At 41.4% G+C, this 22133-nt stretch overlaps 1 protein-coding gene across 2 annotated transcripts in view; it reads left to right on the forward strand.

Annotated features, from left to right (window-relative positions):
• The first annotated feature begins 13 nt into the window (after positions 1 to 13).
• Zbtb10 (zinc finger and BTB domain containing 10) overlaps positions 14 to 22133 on the forward strand; it is a 32526-nt gene continuing 10406 nt past the window's right edge. For both annotated transcript variants that reach the window (XM_026786776.1, XM_005361803.2), the window contains exons 1-2: positions 14 to 1017; positions 14161 to 15043. In XM_026786776.1, coding sequence (XP_026642577.1) covers positions 55 to 1017; positions 14161 to 15043 — 1846 coding nt within the window. In that variant the 5' untranslated portion in view covers positions 14 to 54. The remainder of the gene's footprint in view (positions 1018 to 14160; positions 15044 to 22133) is intronic.

The following is a 22133-nucleotide window of genomic DNA, read 5'->3' on the forward strand; positions in this document are numbered from 1 at the left end:
ACGCGGCTCGAGGCCGGGTGCGAGCCGAGGCACCGGGCGGCGGCGGCGCGCGCCATGTCGTTCAGTGAGATGAACCGCAGGACGCTGGCGTTCCGAGGAGGCGGGTTGATCACCGGCGGCGGCGGCGGCGGCGGCCCCACGAACAATAACGCCGGTGGGGAGGCCTCGGCTTGGCCTCCGCAGCCGCAGCCGCGACAGCCCGCGCCGCCCGCGCCGCAGCAGCCCAATGGGCGCGGGGCCGACGAGGAAATGGACTCGGAGGGCCTGGAGCCCCAGGACTCGGAGGCCTCCGCCGGGGCGGCCGCCGCCGAGGACGCCAAGGAGTTGCTGCTCCCTCAGGACGCGGGCGGCCCCGCCTCGCTGGGCGGCGGCGCGGGGGGCCCCCTGCTAGCGGAAAGGAACCGTCGGACTCTGGCCTTCCGCGGGGGAGGCGCCGGGGGTCTCGGCAACAATGGCAGCAGCCGCGGCCGCCCGGAGACCTCGGCGTGGCCCCTCAGGCATTTCAATGGGCGCGGGCCGGCGGCCGTGGAGCTGGAGCTGGACGCGCTGGAGGGGAAGGAGTTGATGCAGGACGGCGCGTCCCTGAGCGACAGCACCGAGGACGAGGAGGAGGGGGCGAGCCCGGGCGACGGCAGTGGGGCGGAAGGCGGCAGCTGCGGCAGCAGCAGGCGGTCGGGAGGCGATGGCGGGGACGACGCGGAGGGCAGCGGTGTGGGAGCTGGCGACGGAGAGGCTGTCCAGCACTTCCCGCTCGCGAGGCCCAAGTCCCTCCTGCAGAAGCTCCAGTGCTCCTTCCAGACCTCTTGGCTCAAGGACTTCCCGTGGCTGCGCTACTCCAGGGATACCGGCCTCATGTTTTGCGGCTGGTGCCACAAGCCCCCCGAGGATGGCGGCGGCGCGGACCTGTCCCCGGTGGGGCACGACGAGCTTTCGCGAGGGACCCGCAACTACAAGAAGACCCTGCTCCTCAGGCACCACGTCTCCACCGAGCACAAACTCCACGAAGCCAACGCCCAGGTACAGTAGATCCTGCTCTTGCTTTTTTTTTTCTTTTAATTTTTGGAGATCTTTCGGGAAAGGTTTATCAGTGAGAAAGACTAAAACTACAGCGGATAAAGAAAAAATAAAGATTCTCCGGGTGAAGGCGTCGTTTCCATCGAGAGAGGTTCGGGGGAGCTTCTGCGTAGGGGTTTAGAAAGCCTGGGAACAAAGTTTTCCAAAGTTGTGGATGTATTGGGGGAGGGGTGGAACGACAGTTCTCTAATGATAGCGCTGGATTTATCTTATTTTTTTTTTTAAATGACTAAGCGTTTGTCTAGGAGATTGAATCCGAAAGAGATTTTAACTTTAGGATTGACTTTCGGTCAAAAAGTGTTTGTTTTTTTTTTTTTGTTTTTTTTTTTTTCTTATCAGAGCAGATTTTAGAACAGCCTTGTGTTGGTACACACGAAAGTGCTAGAAGTAGCCCGAGGAATGGATTTAAGCAGTTTCCTTCAGCTTTGGTGCTACTGGCAGTTCCCTCTTAAATTCTCATGTCAGGTCGAGATAATGTGAAATATGAGAGGCATATGTAAATGTGGAGGTGTCCATCTCTGGTGAACGCTCTTGGTAAAGTAATAACTTTAGTTTTAGTTGCTTGCTTTTGTCCGTATTTCTCCTCTAAGACTCTCTCATTACCCTTTTCACAAACTTTGTTCAGGGTAGCATACACGAAGAGTTAAGCTCGGCTTTGGAAGCATTTAGTATGAAGTGATTGGACGTCATTCACTCCCTGGAAAACCGGCAGTCCAGAGTTACAAAGCAATTCTTTCTTAAAACAGTCTTATAATAACCTAACCATTTTGATAGCCCTTTTAAAGTCAAACAGATACTGATCAGTTCTCCTTTGAACTCCTATGACTCAGACGACCTGTGGTGTCAGCCTTTTGTTTTGCTAGCTAGTCATTGATTTTTAGGAAGTCGGCATTCAGGTATTAGTACCTCACTGTGGTGTTGATGGGAGCCAGCCTGTTGCTCATCACAGTACACTATGTAGTTTATTAGGCTCACAGCTACTCAGCTCATCTAGCAGAGGCTTTAGGTTTAAAAGCATGTTTGTTTGTTTTCCCCGGAAGGCAGGGAAATGGGGTTTGTTTGGATTGATTTTGATATTTTTAGAAATTACTTTTCCTAAATCTTACAAGGAAGATCACTGTTTTTTTGAGATGAGGGTCTCGCTATGTAACTTTGACTGCCCTGGAACTCACTCTGTTGACCAGGCTGATCTCAAACTCAGACCCACCTTGCCTCTGCCTGGGATTACTGGGATTAAAGGTGTGTGCCACCACGCCTGGCTGAAGGTCGCTTGTTTTTTCAAGAATATAAAGCCTAGAAATTTTTAGTAAGTTGCCTTAAACCCTGGATGACAGCTGAGACTAGGGCCTATGTAATGAGAAGAGGCACTAACATTTGTCTTGTTGTAGGTGTGCCAGGCTCATTCTCATTACTCTGGGCAGTAATTTTGTTTCTGTTTTACAGAAGATGCGTTTCAGGCGTTAAAGAGTTAAGTGATAGATACCTGAAGGTTTTTAGTAAGATGGTAGATGTCGTGGCTTGTAGAAATGGAAAGCTGTGTTTTTCATATATTGGTAGGTTAGTATTTACAACTTTAAAAAAAACTTAACAATTTTGAAATTTTAAACTTTAAAAAATGGATTGTGTTTTCTTAGTCTACAGTGAACCAAGAGTATTGTATTGTGTAGGCAAACATGAATGGGACTGAATTCTAATTAGCTGCTCAGTGATCGTATCTCCAGGAGAGGGCGTTAGCTGCTCAGTGATCCGTATCTCCAGGAGGGGGAGTTAGCTGGATAACCTTATGGTAGAACTACTGTGGGTGTATCCTGCAGGCATTTATTTACCTGGATCTCAGCTCATTCCTAGGTTTTTTATTTTTTTCAAAAAATTTACCGCCAGGCAGTGGTGGCGCACGCCTTTAATCCCAGCACTCGGGAGGCAGAGGCAGGCGGATCTCTGTGAGTTCGAGACCAGCCTGGTCTACAAGAGCTAGTTCCACGACAGGCTCCAAAGCCACAGAGAAACCCTGTCTCGAAAAAACAAAAAAAAAAACAAAAAAAAAATTTACTAAACTTGATCTCTGACCTACCCCTTCCCATCCCCTTAATGACGGTGCCTTTTACTGTGATCTAGGAGACATCCACTTTTTTAGGGCATTTTGTTAAATCCTTAGGGGTTATATATTAGTCTCCTTGATTGAATTTTAGGTGTTACCACTTTGAATTGATCATTTTTCTTAATTTGTAGCTAACCTTAGTTTGAGGGATAGCTTGCTCTTCAAAAAAAAAAGCCACCTGAAACTCTTTCCCTTGCTAACATTAGTGACAGTTTCCTAGTATTTTGAGCAGAATTTGCTGTTTTGTTGTGGTGGTCATTGCCCTGTCACCTTTCCTTACCTTTAGGAGGCAGTGTAACACAGTCTGTAAGGGCCTAGGGTCGGTCTTGAGTCCTAATCCTCCACTTTCTCTGTAGGAAAATTCTTAAACATCTGTACATAATTGGTAAACACTAGCCCTATTTATTGTCATGCTTATTTTACTAAACTAAGATAGTGCCTTGTTGTAGTCCTGGCTGACCTGGTTGGCCTCACCCTTCTTTGGTCTTCTACCTGTTTCTCAGATGTTAGTACTACAGGCATTTCCACCACACCCCGCTGAAACTTTAAATTGATTTAAGCAGTGCTGGGTATCTAATCTGGGACCTTACACTTGCTAGGCTCTTACTGCTAAGCTTCACACCCCAGGCCCAAGGTTTCTTTATTTTCTGATCTCTTGCTCATCAGTGTCCTCTTACCCTTATTTTTATTTCAGCAGGGTCTCTTTTAGCACAGGTTGGCTCCAGAGTCTCTCAGTGTCATCAGTTTTGAAGCCACTTTGTCATGGTGTTGCCCTTGATTCATACTTCCTAAGACCAAGGCCCATCATCAGCCTGGGCATTCATAAGTTTCACAGAGTAGCTTGTATTAGCTTCCTTATTTAAAAAATGAAATGGCGCCTGAAGAGATGGCTCAGTGGTTAAGTGGTTATTACTCACTTGTTGCTCTTCAGAGATGGGGTTTGATTGACATCACCTACTCAATGCCTCACAGCCATCCCTAACTCCAGTCCAGGGGCTCCAACAGGCATGAATGATGAATTTTGTATGCATACAAAAATGTTCTTATGTACAAATTTTACCTTATGCCTGTAATCCCAGCTCTTGGATATATGTGTGTGTTAGCCTGGGCTGCCCAAGACACAGTCTTTTATTTTGTATTTGCGAGACAGAGTTTCACCGTGTAGCTTTGGAGCCTGTTGGAACTCACTTTGTAACCAGGCTAACCTCAAACTCAACAGAGATCTGCCCGCCTCTGCCTCCCGGAGAGCTGGGATTAAAGGTGTGCTCTCCACCACCTGGCTAGTCAAGACACAATCTTAACAAACACTGTATGAGAGTTCTAGAATTTAGGCAAAAATTGAGTTTGACTTGGGCATGATGGCATACTCCCCAGAACTAGAGGCAGCAGGATCTCTCGGCTACATAGTTAGACCCTGTAAGCTAGATTTACTTCCTCCCTATGGAGGTTTTTTTTTTCTTTTTTTGAGACAGGGATTCACTTTCTAGCTCAGAATGACCTTGAATTCAAGTCACCCTGCCTGTTGTCTGGTGTTGTTCAGTTGTTGGCGTGAAGAACCGCCACACCCCCTGCTTCCTCATTCCCTCTCTCCTTCCCTCCGTTCCTTTCCCCTACCCCCACAACGTTTCACTGTAGCCCCAGCAGTCTGGAACTTGGTACATCGGGTTGGCCTCTAACTAACACAGATCTGCCTAACTGCTACCTGAGTGCTGGGATTAAAGGCGTGTGTCAACACACCCAGCTCTCCTTTCTTTGACAACTGAGGATTGAACCCAAGGCCTCATTTATGCTAGGCAAGCACTCTACCACTGAGCTGCACCTGAAGGTCTCTTTTTTCTATTAAAAGACTGTATGTTGTAAGTTTTTAATTTTCATTTTTATTATGTGTAGATGTGTATGGAATGTGAGGTGGCTGTGTACACATAAGTGCAGGTGCTTGAGGAAGTCAGAGACATGAGAACCCCAGGGGCTTTTGTGAATCACTTGATGTGGGTGGTCATAATGAAATTCCAGCCCTTTGGGAAAGAGGAGCAAGTGCTGAGCCATCTCTCTAGCCCCTTGTGTGTGTTTTTTTTTTAATATTTATTTATTATGTATACAATATTCTGTCTGTGTGCATGCCTGCAGGCCAGAAGAGGGCACCAGATCTCATTACAGATGGTTGTGAGCCACCATGTGGTTGCTGGGAATTGAACTCAGGACCTTTGGAAGAGCAGGCAATGAGAGATGGCAATGGAGCCATCTCTCCAGCCCCAGCCCCTTGTGTTTTTAAAGACAGGATTTTACTGTGCTTTGTTGCGCAGGCTAGTATCCTACAGAAGATCCCAGTACTCCGGTCTAAGTGCCAGGATTCCCTGCTTGTACCATGCTGGAGTTTTTGTTCATTAGTGTTTTGAGACATAGTCATAGGTGATCTGAAACTCACTTTGTAGACTAGACTGGCCTTGAACTCCCATGAGTTGCTGGGGTTAAAGGAATGTGCCATCACTCTTTCCTGCTGGACTTTTGAGAATTCAGGCAGGTATTAGTACATTACTAAAGTTTATTTCTATTATTCTATTTCTCATTCCTTGGAGGTCAGGTACTGGAATTGAAGCTAGGGGCTCTCACAAGCTAGATCAGAGCGTTACCACTGAACTGTATCTTTAGCCATCCTCTCGCCCCTCACCAGGTATCCCCTAGGCTGGCCTGCAACTCTTACCCTACAAGACCTTGCACCTGTGATCTTTCTGCTTCAGCCTCCTGAGCTGTTGGAATTACAGACATGTTCCTTGCTAGGACCAGTTTCTCATGCTTTATATAAATAAGAAAAGTTCTTTTAGTTTTTTTGTTGTTGTTGGTGGTGGTCGGGCTGGTTGAACTCCAAGCCTCCAGTGATCTGCCTCTGATCTGATCAGAACTCTTGGAGAGTATTACTGCACTTGGAGTTCATATTTGTCTTTTTAGTTATTAAGGATTGCTAAGGAGAAATGTTTTGGTGGTGGCAGTAGTATGTGGTTTTGTTGTTGTTTTTGAGGCAGGGTTTCTTGGCTGGCCTCAAACTCTTATTTTTAAAACGTTTGTGTATATGTGTGTGGAGGTTTGGAGGACAGCTTTGTAGATGTTAGTCTCTCAGCTGTGACCTTCTAAGGGTTGCACTACTAGCTGTCAGGCTGTGTGATAAGCACTCCACCAGCTGGGCAATCTGGGGCCCTGGCTTCAAATTCTTGTACTGCCGCCTCTGTCACTGTTGCTGGAACTACAGATGGGAACACCATGCCTGGTTTGGGGAGAGGTTATTTGGGGGATTCTTTTGATCCTAGGGCCTCATGGATACTAGCTAGTCAAGTGCCACTGGTCTGCATCCACAGCCCCTGGGGAGGGTTCCTTAAGATCCTCTGTGAATCTGTATTGAGGCTTTCTTAGTAAGAGGAGACCCTCCATTGGAAAGTGTCCATAAGACAAACTTACTGGTTTGGTGCTGAAGTGTTTCAGAGTCAATTTCAAGAACGATCTCATTCAGAATTTGGCCATTTGGCCCAGAAAGATTTTAAAATTGCTCTAATTACAGTGATTACCACTGTAGCTTGGTTCAGAGCACTTTCTACCCGATTGTGAAATTCTCAGAGCCCAAATCACTCGTTCTGTCAACTCTCTGCAGTCTGCTAAGCCTACAACATGCACCCAAATTATTATTATTGTAAGTTTAGTTAACCTTTCCAGAAATTAAACAGTGGATTCAGCCTAGTGCTGTGATTGAAATTACTGGTTGGAGTGCATTGCTGTCAGGTGGAGAAGAGGAAGGTGAGGTAGGGCTTTGGAAACGGGAAGTCCCAAAGGTTGCTTGGTGTTTACTCTTACTTGGTTGGCTAGTTTTTAACAACTTAGGAAGAATTCTGAAAGTCTTTTTTATTATGTTCCGTGTGTACATATGTGGTGTGTGTGGGAGTGTATATGGGGAAGACAGCTTTCAGAAGTTGGTTCTTCCTACAGTGGGCTCTAGTGTCAAACTGCTTTTAGCTGCCGAGACATCTTGTGGGTCCTGAAAGTCTTTAAGTCAGGCTCTCATGTATCCCAAATCTACTTTCATATTCTGTATAGCTGAGGATGAACTCCTGACTCCACCTCCTGAACACTGAGGTGCAGGACTTCTAACACCACAACTGGTGTATTCTGCATTGGGACTTGAACACTGGGCCTGATAGATGTTGAGCAAATGATCCATGCCTCCTCAGCCCTTGAAAGTTCTGAGAGGGAAAGTTAGTATGAAAGATGAGGCTATGATCCATCAAATTACCATTGTATAATTTGTAATTGGTTCATAAAACCTGGTTTATTTCTTTTGTGTGGAAATATAATTATTATATATCTAGAAGGGACATCTTCCTCCTATATTAGGTGGGTACAAGACATGAGGTAAACCTGAAAGACTTCCTGCCCTCAAGGAGCAGCCACAGTGAAATGTGACCATGTAGAAATAGAGAACATTGGGGAGTGGACAGAAGGCTCAGCAATTAAAAGCACTGGCTGCTCTTCCAGAGGACCCAGGTTCAAATCCCATCACCCACATGAGAACTGTCTGTAACTCCAATAACTACCACCCTCACACAGACACGTGTACATAAAATAAAAATAAAAACTTAAAAAAATGAAGACACTAGCGTTCAGGCTGATGAGTCCTTCCTGCTAGCTTAGGTGTCGACCAAGGAGGAAAGGGTGTTATGCTGTGCATGAGGAAGGAAGCAGCAGCAGAAGAGTGAAAATAGAGCTGATATGCCTGAGAGATGGATTGTTTAATTCCTGAGCAGGTGACAAATTAGGTTTTAACAGATAGATCACCAGATCGTGAAGGATCTTTTTCATGCTATAAAGGTGGAGTTGTAAGGTACAATAGAACATACCTACCATCCTAAACATTGTTTTGAGCACAAAGTTTGTGGGAGTTCAGAGTGAGACCCTGTCTCAGTCAAGCCAATTGAAAACAACAAACGAATTGCATTGTATTCTGTTAGCAAATGAGCAACAACACCATTTTAAGTAGGGACGAATCAGATTGTATGTGCTCCTGGAGACACCAGCATAATGCATATGTAGGCTTAGAATGTGAGAAGGAAGCTGGGATAATGCATATATAACTGATTACCAAAGATGCCAGGGTATTAACCACCTGACACTCACCTTCTCATTCCCCAAACACAGAATTAGAATTTATAGTGGGTGTGGCATTCCACTACTCCCAACCAGATCTTTTTTTTTTTGTTTGTTTGTTTGTTTTTTGGTTTTTCGAGACAGGGTTTCTCTGTGGCTTTGGAGCCTGTCCTGGAACTCGCTCTGTAGACCAGGCTGATCTCGAACTCACAGAGATCCGCCTGCCTCTGCCTCAAGAGTGCTGGGATTAAAGGCATGCGCCACCATCGCCCGGCTCCCAACCAGATCTTTGAATTGGTCTACATAGTGAATTCCAGGCCACGGCTCTACATAGTGAAGCCCTGCCTTAAGCAAAATAAACAAAACAGAAGTAGAATTTGTGGGGATGGTGTTTAAGAGAATAGCATCATCCCACAAGGCTACCATGGAGAGGACAGACTACAGAGGAGAGCTATGCCTTTCCCATCAGCTCTTGAATTTGCTAACACCAGAAGAAGATTGGGGTCATGTTTGCTATGGCCTTGTTTGTTCTCACATCCTAGAAACTGGATTTTATTTTTAAACTTAGAAGCAGAAATTTTCTCTCTATATTGTTCCTAGTGAGTTCTTGAAACAAATAATAGTGAATTTTTAGTACTTTAAGTTTATATATTGATGATCGCTGAAAATAATGTTTTTTCTGCTATCTGATTATCATAAAAGGACTAAATTCTGAGTGAGAAAGAAAATACTTGCTAATTTTTATTGTTAATGATTTGATAAGCTATGATGAGGTTTTATTGCTTATTTATGATAAGCTTTTTCTCCTTCACCGTAAAAGGTGACTTGGCTAGTGCTCTATTAAGTGGTCTGCAATTTGGAGTATAGTTAGTTCTTCAAGGAAGAATGGTGAAAGTACGAGTTCTTTGTTCTTTCTCCTATGTCTCATCATTTAGGCTGTCTTATTTTCCATTAACATGTCTTTTTCCCTCTACCTTACATTACACACACACACACACACACACACACACACTTTTTTGTAGAAAAGTTCTCATGTAGTAAAGGCTGGACTCAAATGCTTTTTTTCTTTCAATTTTTAAAGTGCTTATTTTATGATGTAAATATTTGCCTACATGCATATATGGATGGATGGATGGGAACCACATGCATACCTAGTGCATATTCTGAGGCTAGAAGAGGGTGGAGGATCCATCCCCTGGAACTGGAGTTACAGACTGTGAGACATGGTGTGGGTGCTGGGAACTGAGCCAGCCCACTTCTTCTGCAAGAACAGCAAAGGCTCTTTCTTAACTACTGAGCTATCTCTCTCCAGCCCCTGAACTCATTCTTTGTCATTGAGGATGATTTTGAGCTAATGATCTTCCTGTCCCATATGGGGTTGTAGATGTTTGCCACTGTGCCTAGTGTTATACAATGCTGTGGATCAAACACAGGACTTTATGCATGCCAGATAAGCTCTCTGCCAATTGAGCTACTGTGTTAACACTGTTAATAGTAGGTTCCCAGCTGGTCACAGTAATTCTTGTTTAATTCTGTAGTATTGATCCCTCTTCACCATAGTCATCTCTTGAGTCTGTCTGCCAATCCAATACTGTACCTAATTTTTTAAGCCTGGATCTGGGTTCCACCACACAACATACAGACACACAAAACACACATCCTACTTTTGGGGAGACAGGCGGGTGAATGGCTTGCTATGAGTTCGATGCCAAATTCCAGAACAGCCAGGGCTACACAAAGAAACCCTATCTCGTAAATTCTGTAATGCATTTGTAGCAGTGGCGCTTGCCTCTTTGAAAGATATACTTTCATTTATTTCTGTGGTATCAGGGATTGAGCCTAGGGCTATGGTAGGCAGGCATTACAGTTTTCTTAAATGCTTTTTAGTTTTACCGGGTGTGTTAATGCTTTTAGTCCCAGTACTTGGGAGGCAGAAATAGGCATGTCTATGTGGTGAGTTGGAGGTTAGCCTGGTCTACATACCAAGTTCCAGGATAGCCAGATTGACACAAAGAAACCTTGTCTCAAAAAACCAAAACCCACACAGGTCTTGAATTTGAGATTCTCCTGCCTTAGCTACCCCCAGTCACTGCCACCATTATAGGCCTTTGTCATCAGGCTCAGCTCTGTTATTTAATTTATTACAGCCCTATATATAGTCCAGGGTGGCCTTGACCTTGTAATTCTCCTTCCCTACAGGCGTGTGCTGCTTGTTTATAAATCTGATGGAAGTGAGACACATTTATGTGTGAGAAATTTGATAAGTGCTTATTTGTGCTTTATGGACACTGGATACCTTGTAGTTCTCGTATAAATAAATCTAGAATTTTAAGGATGCTATAGACCATCTTGGTTATCTTTTTAAAATATCTCATTTGTTTAGAATGTTCATCCTCCTACCCTCTTTTTTTTCTTTTTTCTTTTTTTTTTTTTTTTTGAGACAAGGTTTTTCTGAAACTTGTCCTGGAACTTGCTCTGTAGACAAGGCTGGCCTTGAACTCACAGAGATCCACCTGCCTCTGCCTTTCCAAGTGCTAGGATTAAAGGCGTAGGCCACCATCGCCCTGTTTTACTCTATATTCTTTATATAAAGATCCATGCATTAGTGTTTTGCTTACATGTATGTCTGTGTGAGAGTGTCAGTGTCCTCTGGAACTGGAGTTACAGATAGTTGTGAACTGCCATGTGGGTTCTGGGAATTGAACCCGAGCCCAGGTTCTCTAAAAGAGCAGCCAGTACTCTTAACCCCTGAGTTGAATACCCTGGAACTAGAATTAAAGGAATAATATATAGTAAGATCCCATCCAAAAGGAGAAAGTAAAAACTATAATTGGCAGTAGTTCTATCTAATTATTGCAGCTGTCCTAAGCTACGTCACTGGGTCCTGTAACCTATTTATGTAAGGTTTGTTGCATTTGTCACACAAAATGTCCTTATTTTTGAAAAAATTCCCCAGTCAAAAGCATACCTACAACATAGCCATACTGTACAAATCAAACACCCTGTAACCACCTGTTTTCTCATTATAACTAGAATAACACCAATGTCTGCTTTTACAAATACTTCCTTTTACACTGGAGGATTACGCTATGTCTAACAGCTATTGAGAAAGCCCTTTGCGGATCTGGAGAGATGGTTCATTGGTTAGGAGCATTTGTTGCTCTTGTAGAGGAATCTGGGTTCACCTTCCCAGCACCCACACATTAGCTGAGCTATATATCTCAGACTGGCCTCAACTAAACTTCCCGCCCTGGCTTCCCCAATTCTGTTATTACAGGTCTGTGCGTCACACTGCTTGTTATTTAAACTTTCGGCAGTTGTTTGCTTTTAAATGGCAATTCACTGCTTCCACAGAGCCTTCGTAGAAGTGCTGCCTCATTTGTCAAATGGTGAACACTTCTACTTCTTCCAAGGATTCAAACCTTTACTGTAATACCTGCTAGGTAGAACTTGGAACCAATCAAATGAGTCCATTTATATTAGCCAGATATACACCATTGACAGTTTAAAGCTAGGTTTGTACCAAAACAAACAAACAACAACAGCAACCAGAAACTTTCTCTTTTGTGTTTCCTACTGTCTGTGGAGAGCTTTGGTAAGTTAATGAATTTTATTCAGGTCGTCTGTTTTTAAAAGGATCCAGGTTTTTTATCAGGTCAGTGTGATTGGTTCTTTTATTCGAAGTTACGTTGTAACAACGCTTATTATAGACAATTTTGAATTGTCTTTTGCATTTATTTACATGAGTCAAATATTTTTACTCACTTATGCTAAATATTTGGAAATTTTGTAATGTAGTTTATATACAAGATTCATATTTTAAAAATAACCTCATGCATGCATATTGTGCAGGAAGAGGGGAAGCACCCATCACTGAGCATCCCACCGTACCACTCGCCTCTGCCTTAGTGCTGGATTAGAAGTTCATTGTGCCAGCATTCTTCAGCTATCCCTCAGTTTTGAGACCTCACTCTCTTTCAAAGCAAAAAGTTAGACTTACTCTACTGAATAAATAGAGTTGTTGTTATTCCTGACTGTCAGAGTTTTAGTAGAAGAGAAACAGCTAATGCACAGTCTAGACGATTGTGGTGTAAAAGGATGGGATAGGAGGTTTGCTGTAGTAGAATAACCTCAAGAAACCAAGGGTAGACTGCAGTTGAGTTTCTATGTGCTGTCCACTCACCACTCCAGCAGCTATTTGTACCGCAGGTTTCCAGGTCCATACTAGTCCACAGGCCTGGGAGCATTTCGTGTGCTAGAATGCTAATGCTTTTTTGCGCATTTGTGGGTTTTATTTATTTATTGACTGTTAACAATTGGAAAGCGTGCAGAAATAGTGCAAAGCAATATGAAGTTGATGGGGAATATAGAGCTCTGCCTGGAGCATTTGCCTACCTATTCCCTGAATGAAGCCACAGTTATTAATTAGAACTAATGTTTAATGTTGTTAATATCACTATCATTTAAGGCCTCAGGGAGAGTGAATTGCCAGAGGACACACATTCTGAAATTAGATCATACTCTTACATCATGTAGGGTTTTTTTTAAAGATTATGTTTGTGTGTGTGTTGGGGAGATACAGTTGCACTGCACCCAGAAGATGGGTGCTATATCCCTTGAAACTGGAGTTAACAGATGGTAGTGAGCTCACCTGTGTATGCTGGGAATTTATAACCAAGGTCCTATGCCAGGAGCATTTAGGGCTCTTAACCACTGAGCCACCTTTCTGGCCCTGTGTCATATGACGTTTTGTTTTTCTTGCAGTGCTGGGCATTGAACTCAGCTTCCAGCCCCAGTCCCTCTCCTTTTTTTTTTTTTTTTGTTTTGTTTTTGTTTTGTTTTGTTTTTCGAGACAGGGTTTCTCTGCGGCTTTAGAGCCTGTCCTGGAACTAGCTCTGTAGACCAGGCTTGTCTTGAAACTCACAGAGATCCACCTGCCTCTGCCTCCCGAGTGCTGGGATTAAAGGCGTGCGCCCACTAACACCCGGCAACTTTTTTTTTTTTTAGTCCCTCTCCTTTTTAAGCTGACCTCAAACACACGGTGTAGTCAGATGTCCTTGAACGCCTCATCCTCCTGCCTCAGCTTCACCAGTGATGGGACTATAGGCTTGGGCCACTATGTCTAGCTTAATTGCTCTCTGGGAATCATGCTAAATAGAACTATAATGAATACCTGTTTGCATCATGGGAAGTAAAATTTATATACATTGAACCCTCTTGAATTCAGGAACTTTTAATCACCTTATAGATGAGATAGTATTTTGGGACCCTAAAGAGAAAGCATTTTGAAAGTTGACTAGAATTATAACCGAATATACTCATAGTGGAAGCAGGTTTTCTCCTGCCAGTCTTAACATTACCGGTTTAGATTTAATTAACTTCATTGGCCTAAACTGTTTATGCCAGTGTCTGCCCATACTTTAACTACCTAATAGTGTTAGGGAAGGTGATATGCCTACTGTGTTATAACTTCAGTATTTTAAGTTTAATGAGAAGAGGAAGGCTTCTGCTTTCCTATCAGAGATAAAACAGACTAATTTGATTCTCTCATAAATGAAAATTTTAAGAAAATAATTGTTCTTTTCATTTTAAAGTTTCTTAATTCATATCCTTAGTTTATATTTGAAAAGAGGAACCAATGATGTCCTGCTGATCCTCAGTAAGAGTTGTTCATTTAGTGAGTCGCATTCCTCCCAGTGTTGAGTGTGGCGGACACTTCTGTCTCAAAATATATAGTTATCCATGAATTGATATACTTGAGTGTCTAACTATTTATTTTGACAGTTACATTTGTTTTCCTTGGGTTGGGGGCTTTAAAATGTAAATAAAATTTAATGTTAATGTTTTCCCTCCAATTACAGGAGTCAGAAATACCGTCAGAGGAGGGGTACTGTGACTTTAATAGTAGGCCAAATGAGAACTCTTATTGCTATCAACTTCTTCGTCAACTAGATGAGCAGAGAAAGAAAGATATTCTTTGTGATGTCAGCATTGTGGTGAGCGGGAAAATCTTTAAAGCTCATAAGAACATCCTGGTTGCAGGCAGCCGTTTCTTTAAGACTTTATATTGTGTTTCAAACAAAGAAAGCCCTAACCAAAACAATACTACCCACTTAGATATTGCTGCAGTTCAAGGTTTTTCAGTCATCTTGGACTTCCTGTATTCTGGGAACCTGGTGCTCACAAGCCAAAATGCCATTGAAGTGATGACAGTGGCCAGCTACCTTCAAATGAGCGAAGTTGTCCAAACTTGCCGAAATTTCATTAAAGATGCCTTAAATATAAGCATTAAGTCAGAAGCTCCAGAGTCTGTGGTTGTGGACTATAATAATAGGAAACCAGTTAATAGAGATGGCCTGACTTCATCAAGGGATCAAAAAATCGCCAGCTTCTGGGCAACACGGAATCTTACCAATTTGGCAAGTAGTATAAAAATTGAAAATGATGCTTGTAATGTCGACGAGGGCCAAATAGAAAACTACCAGATGAATGACAGTAACTGGGTCCAGGATGCTTCTCCTGAATTGGCTGAAAATGAATCTCAAGTTAAAACAAAAGTGTTTATTTGGAATAATGTAAGCTCTCAAGAGACTGGCAAAGCAAGGAGGAAAAACCAAACTACCAAGAGATTTGTTTATAATATACCACCTAATAATGAAACAAATGTAGAAGATTGCTCAGTGATGCAGCCACCTGTTGCCTACCCAGAAGAAAATAACGCCCTACTCATCAAGGAAGAACCAGGTAACTATCATGTGTGCAAAGGTACCTAGTTTTCATTCTGATTATACTTCAAAAATCATTTTGAGATTTATTTTTTAGTTGGAAAATGTTTAATCATGAATAGTAGTAAGAACAGGGGTACTCAAATTTGGTTGTTTTTTTTTTGTTGTTGTTGTTGGTGTGTGTGTGAGTTTTAAAAGTTTTAGATTGGGTAATAACTAAAGTACTGTCTGTCTTATTAATAACTAAGTATTGCATATACAGATACTTTTTGACTTAGGATAAGGTTATATCTGGAAACACATCATAAGATGAAGCTGTCTCTAAGTCAGAAATGCATTTAATAAACTTAGCCAGTTGAACATCACTGTTTGGCAGCTCATTCAACAAGAGCTCTATCTTATATAAGTAGTAAATGTCTTAGTAACTTCCAGTTAATAAATCAGTTAACTGAAAGTAAAATAAAGTTTTATTTTATTTATGGTTGTAGAGAGCTTTTGTTTTATAACAATTTGGAAAATTTTTGGATTAAACTCTTAAATTGGACCCTTCAGAGTATGGCTCCTGCAGGGCAGCCTCTGCCCTGTTTTTAGCATGACTAGAAGGGAGTGTTTAGTTGTCGTGTGTAGAGTTAATCACTTTGTCTTTTTGAAATATTTGTAGGAGCTAGTTAACATTAGCATATTTATTGCTATAGAATTTTGCCAATTCAGAGAACTCTTTGTTTAGAGCTGCTCTGTTTAGCACAGGGCCTCAGAAGCAGGAGGTCCTGAGTTGTCACCTGAGTCTTGTTACATATAATTTGTATAGTTTAGGAGGTGGGGCTTGCTTGTTTTTGAAGAATTTTAGTTTTTCTTTTCAAACATATGGCAGAGAGGACCTTGTTTTCACTATATTCTTAAGTGAGTATATACATGCCATATTGGTGGTAAGGACCTTTTTATTTTTTTTATTATTTTTTTTTTTACATGAACTAAACACAGGTATTCTTTATTGCACATTTCAAAGTGTGAAGGACCCTTTTAAAACTGGAGTAAAAGACTGCTAAAGAATACAGATAGCATGGACTTAAATTGGCTGTTCCTAATTTTGAAGCATCTTGGGGGTGGGGGTTGAGATTTTCCATATTTTAAGTTTGTGCACTATTGTGTGAAAATGCCTGTTTTACCTCAAAACCTGCTTGAACTGATAGGGTTGCGGATATACTCTGGCATTTTGGAGGCAGAGGCAGGCAGATCTCTTGAGTTCAAGGCCAGCCTGGTCACATAGCAAGTTCCCTCACAGGCACTTTCACCCCCCAAAAAACCATGCCTGTTGGTGTGTGATTTGTATAATGAGGATGGAGTGGGGTTTTTGGTTGTTGTTCTGTTTTTTCTCTCCCCCAGACAGGTTTCTCTGTTGCAGCCCTAGCTGTCCTGGAACTAGCTCTTTTAGACCAGGTTGGCCTCAGATCCACCTCCCGAGTGCTGGGATTAAAGATGTGCGCCACCACCGCCCATCTTGATGGAGTACTTTCTGTTAAAAGTTACTATTTTTATTCTGTGTGTGTGTGTTTGTGTGTGTGTAAAAGCGTAGCACACACATGTGAAAGTCAAAGGACTGCTTTGTGGTGTTCTCACTTTTATGAAAGTTCCATGGATCAAACTTGGGTTGTAAGGCTGGCAAGTCAAACATCATTCCCCACTGAGCCATCCTGCACTTCGTCACACAACTGTTTTCCTTTCCAGAAGGCAAGCCTGGGAAATGGGTTTTGACCTTTTGGATTTGAGTTAGTTTTCACTAGTAGAAATAATGATGTGAAAATGAATAATACTAAATTTTCTTTGGGTCCCCACAAGATTATCAGTGCCCCCAATTATCAGGAAATAGCCTAGAACTGTCTATATTAGCAAAAAATGGATTATTAATATTTGTCTTTGTTTAACAGAGTGTTGGTTACAAGTTGTTATAGATAATGGTCAGAAAAAAAGCTAAACAAAGGAAATTAGATTCAGGGTTCTTGCTTTGAAAAGAAAAAAAAAAGAGAAATGCTGTCGGATAAGGCTCTTGTACATTTTTTAAAAATTCATTTTTTTTTTATGTGCATGAATGTTCCACCTGCATCTGTATCTATGTATCATGGTTGTGCGTGGTGTCTGTGAAGGCCAGAAGAGGTCCTTAGATATCCTGCCTGGGACTGGAGTTGTGAGTTGCCGTGTGGGTGCTGGGAATTGAACCCAGGTCCCCTAGAAGAACAGCCAGTATTCGTAACCACTGATTGGCCAGTAGCCAGGCAGGAAGTATAGGCCGGGCAACCAGAGTGGAATTCTGGGAAGAGGAAAGACAGAGATACAGTCATAAGCCAGATGCAGAGGAAGCAAGATGAGAATACCTTACTAAGAGAAGGTACCAAGCCACGTGACTAAACATAGACAAGAATTATTGGCTACTTTAAGATGTAAGAACTAGTTAATAATAAGCATGAGCTAATAGACCAAACAGTTTATAATTAAATTAACGTGTGGGAATGTGCATGCATATTGCAGGGTCTCCCCATGTAACTCTGTCCTGGAACTTGCTATGTAGACCAGGTTATCCTCAAACTCATAGAGATGCCTGCCTCTGCCTCCCAAGTGCTGGTATTAAAGGTGTGTATCACCCTGCCCTGCTGCTGTTCTTTTTCCTTGTATTTTATATCAGTTTTATCAGCAAATCCCTGATGAGACTTTTTTTGAGACAGCCTTATGTAGCACAGGCTGACCTCTGACTATAGTTGAGTATCACCTTTATATCCATCCTGATCCTCTTGGTTCCACCTCCCAAGTCCTGAAATTATAAGGGTATGCCAACATACCTCCTTCAGAGGCAGTTTTTATCTAATGCCTCAGCTGGCACTTTGTGTATTGACTTCACACACACATACCCTAAACCACTGAAACATGAATATAATAAAAAAATTTTTGGGAAACAAGCAGGTATTTTGGGTAATGGCAGAACTAATTAGAGCAAATCTTGTTCTTATAAAGCCTAGCAATGGTGGCACATGCCTTTAGTCCCAGCACTCAGGAGTCAAAGGCAGGCTGATCTCTTGAGTTCAGTTCCAGGACAGGCTTTAGCTACAGAGAAACCTGTCTCAAAAACAAAAACAAAGAAACAAACAAACAAAAAAACAGAGAAACTATGACATAAAATTGGAATGACTTTTAAAAAGCAGAAAAAAGAAAACAAAAACAACAGGGCTGGAGAGATGGCTCAGTGGTTAAGAGCATTGTCTGCTCTTCCAAAGGTCCTGAGTTCAATTCCCAACAACCACATGGTGGCTCACAACCATCTGTAATGGGGTCTGGTGCCCTCTTCTGGTCTGCAGGCATACACACAGACAGAATATTGTATACATAATAAATAAATATCTAAAAAAAAACAAAACAACAGTATTGACCCATGATGAAAATACTTTGAAAAGTCTCAACACTGTTAACAATTATTTTAGCAAGCACCAAAAACTGCTGGCAGTTTAATGTGTCAGTTTATCTCATCCTAAAAATAATAAATGTCACGCTTTTGCATCATTTATAGCGCTTTGGTGCCTGAACTTGGCTTCAGTCACAAATTTGGTTTCATGGTGATGAGCTGCATGTCAACTGAGGATGGAGTAAGAGCCCAGATTCAGTTAGTCATTAAAACTGACTCCCCATTTCATGAGTTGGATTGGTATGATTGACTTGGTTAAGGTTGTGAGTATCTTTATTATTTAAAAATGCATTCTAGGGGCTGGAGAGATGGCTCAGTGGTTAAGAGCATTGCCTGCTCTTCCAAAGGTCCTGAGTTCAATTCCCAGCAACCACATGGTGGCTCACAACCATCTGTAATGAGGTCTGGCGCCCTCTTCTGGCCTGTAGGCATACAGACAGAACATTGTATACTAAATAAATAAATAAATAAATAAATAAATAAATAAATAAATAAATAAATATTAAAAAAATAAAAATGCATTCTATTTTCTTACAAGAGCATATGGAAATAAACAAGCATACATGCACAGTTATCATCTACCATGGTCATGAAGTTATTTATAACAGTTTTCCAGTGCTGTGTGCTTTTTTGCCAAACGTTAGATAATTGGTTTACATAGCGTGGCCTGCTTGAATGCTGACAAACATGACCTTAAGCAGCCTGTGTATATGATAGGTGTTAATAGAAGTTGCCATTATATTGAGCCAAAATTAACTTCTGGAATACCCTTATTCTGCTTTTTTAGTGTAATTTGGACATAGTTTTAAACCCTTTAATTGGATTAGAAATTTAAATACTTCTGAACTCGTGTTTAATTTAAGTGCCATTCCTTCTCCTGTTTTGAATATAGAGAATTGGAATTTGTAAGGAAGTTCTTACCAACAAAACAAATCTGTGTGTTTATTAAGGTGAAGGCCTTTCCTAAGATTATTCCATAGTAAAAGGATTCTTCAGGTTCATGTCTCATGCTAAGATCTTAAAAAAATTCATTCTGAACCTGAAAATTTGTTCATAAACTTCTATAAATAATGAAAAAATAGTGAAATGTTTTTGCATGAATTTAAATCTCCTATTACAAACATCTGAAAAGTGCTAGTGAATATTTTGAAATCTAAAAATCAATGCTTGGCACATTTAGACTTGTGAAACCTGTAAAGGGAACGTGACTTCGCCCAGGTCGTAAGTCTACAGTTTGTAACTGCAGCTCTAAGAATGTGTCTTCTTGTCCCGTTGTAATGTTGAAGCTGGTATTGCATCTCCGAACATATTCTGGAGGTTATATTGAGGCTTACATTTTGATTCTTTAAAGTAGCATATCTTGTTTGACTTAACTGAATTGTCTTAATCAAAAGACATATCTATACACAGGAATACATGAAGGAGAATCAAGGATTTTAAAATTTTGTCCTTTCGTATTGGATTTATAGACTAAACTGAAAACTTGCCAGTCAAATAAAAGAGTTCTAATGATTTTTAATTTTTTTAACTGATTTGTTACTGGGAAATTAAATTCTAACCAAATTGGGTAAATTATAAGATTTAAAATTTAGTTACTAAGTTTATTTTTCAATATTGTGTTTTAAACACAGGGCGCTGTGAATGCAAGGCAAGAGCTTTACTTATTTTTTTTATTGATTTTTATTAAGCTCTACATTCTTCTCTGCTCCCCTCCCTGCCTCTCTCCCCTCCCCCTCAACCCTTTCCCAAGGTCCCCATGCTCCCAATTTACTCAGGAGATTTGTCTTTTTCTACTTCTATGTAGATTGGATCTATGTATGTCTCTCTTAGGGTCCTCAATGTTGTCTAGATTCTCTGTGATTGTGATTTGTGGGCTGGTTTTCTTTGAAGAGCTTTACTTAATGAAATACGCATTTAGGCCTTAAATTTTTATTTGTTATATCTGGCACAGGCTAATAGTAATGTCCTGGCCTTCATTGAACTTTGTGTATAGTTCATGAAGACTTGAACTTGTGATCCCCTTGCCTCAGCTTCTGGAGCATTTTGGTAAATGGCATGTGCTACCCCAACCTGTGTCTTTTATTACATTTATTTTGCATGTTGCATATGTAAGGTTTCCACAGTATGCATTTGGAAATAGGACAGTTTGCAGGAACTAGTCCTTACCTTCCACCTCATGGGTTCCAGGGAACCAACTCAGGGCAACAGACTTGGCATCTTTACCCACTGGGCCATCTCACTGACCCTAGCCTCACATTCTTAATTTACATAATTGCGTTTTAGTGAAATAGAGTATAATTTGACATTTAGAAAACAGTTTGGTTTTTTTGTTGTTGTTGTTTTTTGCTTTTTCGAGACAGGGTTTCTCTGTGGCTTTGGAGCCTGTCCTGGAATTAGCTCTGTAGACCAGGCTGGTCTTGAACTCACAGAGATCCCCTGCCTCTGCCTCCCGAGTGCTGGGATTAAAGGCGTGCGCCACCATCGCCCGGCTTAGAAAACAGTTTTGAGGAAGCAGTGCTCAAAGTACATACCTTTAGGGAATCTTAATAAAGCATGTATCCAAAATAACTAGTAATTCTAATTGCAGGAAACTTTTAGTTAGGATTATATGCTAGTCAGCATTTCTGTCCTATATTTGTGGTAATAATTATTGTTCATTATTACTTTGGGTATTGCAAAATTCTGAAATGCTTTCTAAATCATACATATTCTTTAAAAATTAACAAGTTTGTGCATGCGCATGTGTATTTATATACCTTCTTGTGTGTGGGAGTCAAAGGTCAGTTTATGGAGAGTCTATTCTCCTACTATGTAACTCACAGAGCCTGAATGCACGTCCTGCCTTTACCCACTGAGATAGTTCACATGCCATTAAAATAGTTTTCTGTTGGGCATTTCTGAGCCCTCGTACTGTTTTGACCTTGTTATAGAACCTCTTGTATGAACTGTTCAGAGTAGTCTAGAACTGTGGAGTTTGCTTTGATTGAAATGTGGGTTTTAGGTATGGTTCTGTTTCTTAAGAATCCCCTAGTGTAGTTCGAACAACTTCTCTAATGGGAAAGGAGGAAAGCAAACAGCTCAGAATTTAGAAATTATGTAGAAGTGTCCAAGATCCCAAATTTTTAAAGAAAATTAATTTTGTTAACGAAATGTTTTGTATATTTTAATGTTTTGTCTTAAATTTTGTCATAGATATGATTCTATTGTTGTGGCGAGGTCTCCTCTCCGTTTATGGACTTGGACTCCATTCTAGATGTTCAGGCAACACATAAGGGCTTCATTCGTTAAAAGATTATGTTGTGAAGAATGAGCCTCTTCCAACCCCCGAAAAGGAAGGTTTACTTACTGCTCACTTTAAAAATAAGTAGTTATTGGGCCATGAAATCTTACTAAATAAGAATTTTTAAATACTTAAGAGATGGAACTGTGAAAGTGTCTGCCATCCCCCCCCCCATGAATTTGGCTCTTGATATTTTTTATTTTTCATTTTGGAAATGATCTCTGGCTATTGAGACTCCCTGCCTCTGCCTCTGGTGCAAGAGTTATATAGACTCTCAATTCTGGTTTCCTTCCTTTCCGGTTTCATTTGGGTGTATTGGTGGTTACAGCCTGCAAGTAAGAAACCCCAGGGAACAGAGGTGAAGCTATAGGAACTTAGTAG

This window comes from Microtus ochrogaster, linkage group LG5, assembly GCF_000317375.1.
Source record: "Microtus ochrogaster isolate Prairie Vole_2 linkage group LG5, MicOch1.0, whole genome shotgun sequence".
NCBI classification, from domain to species: domain Eukaryota; kingdom Metazoa; phylum Chordata; class Mammalia; order Rodentia; family Cricetidae; genus Microtus; species Microtus ochrogaster.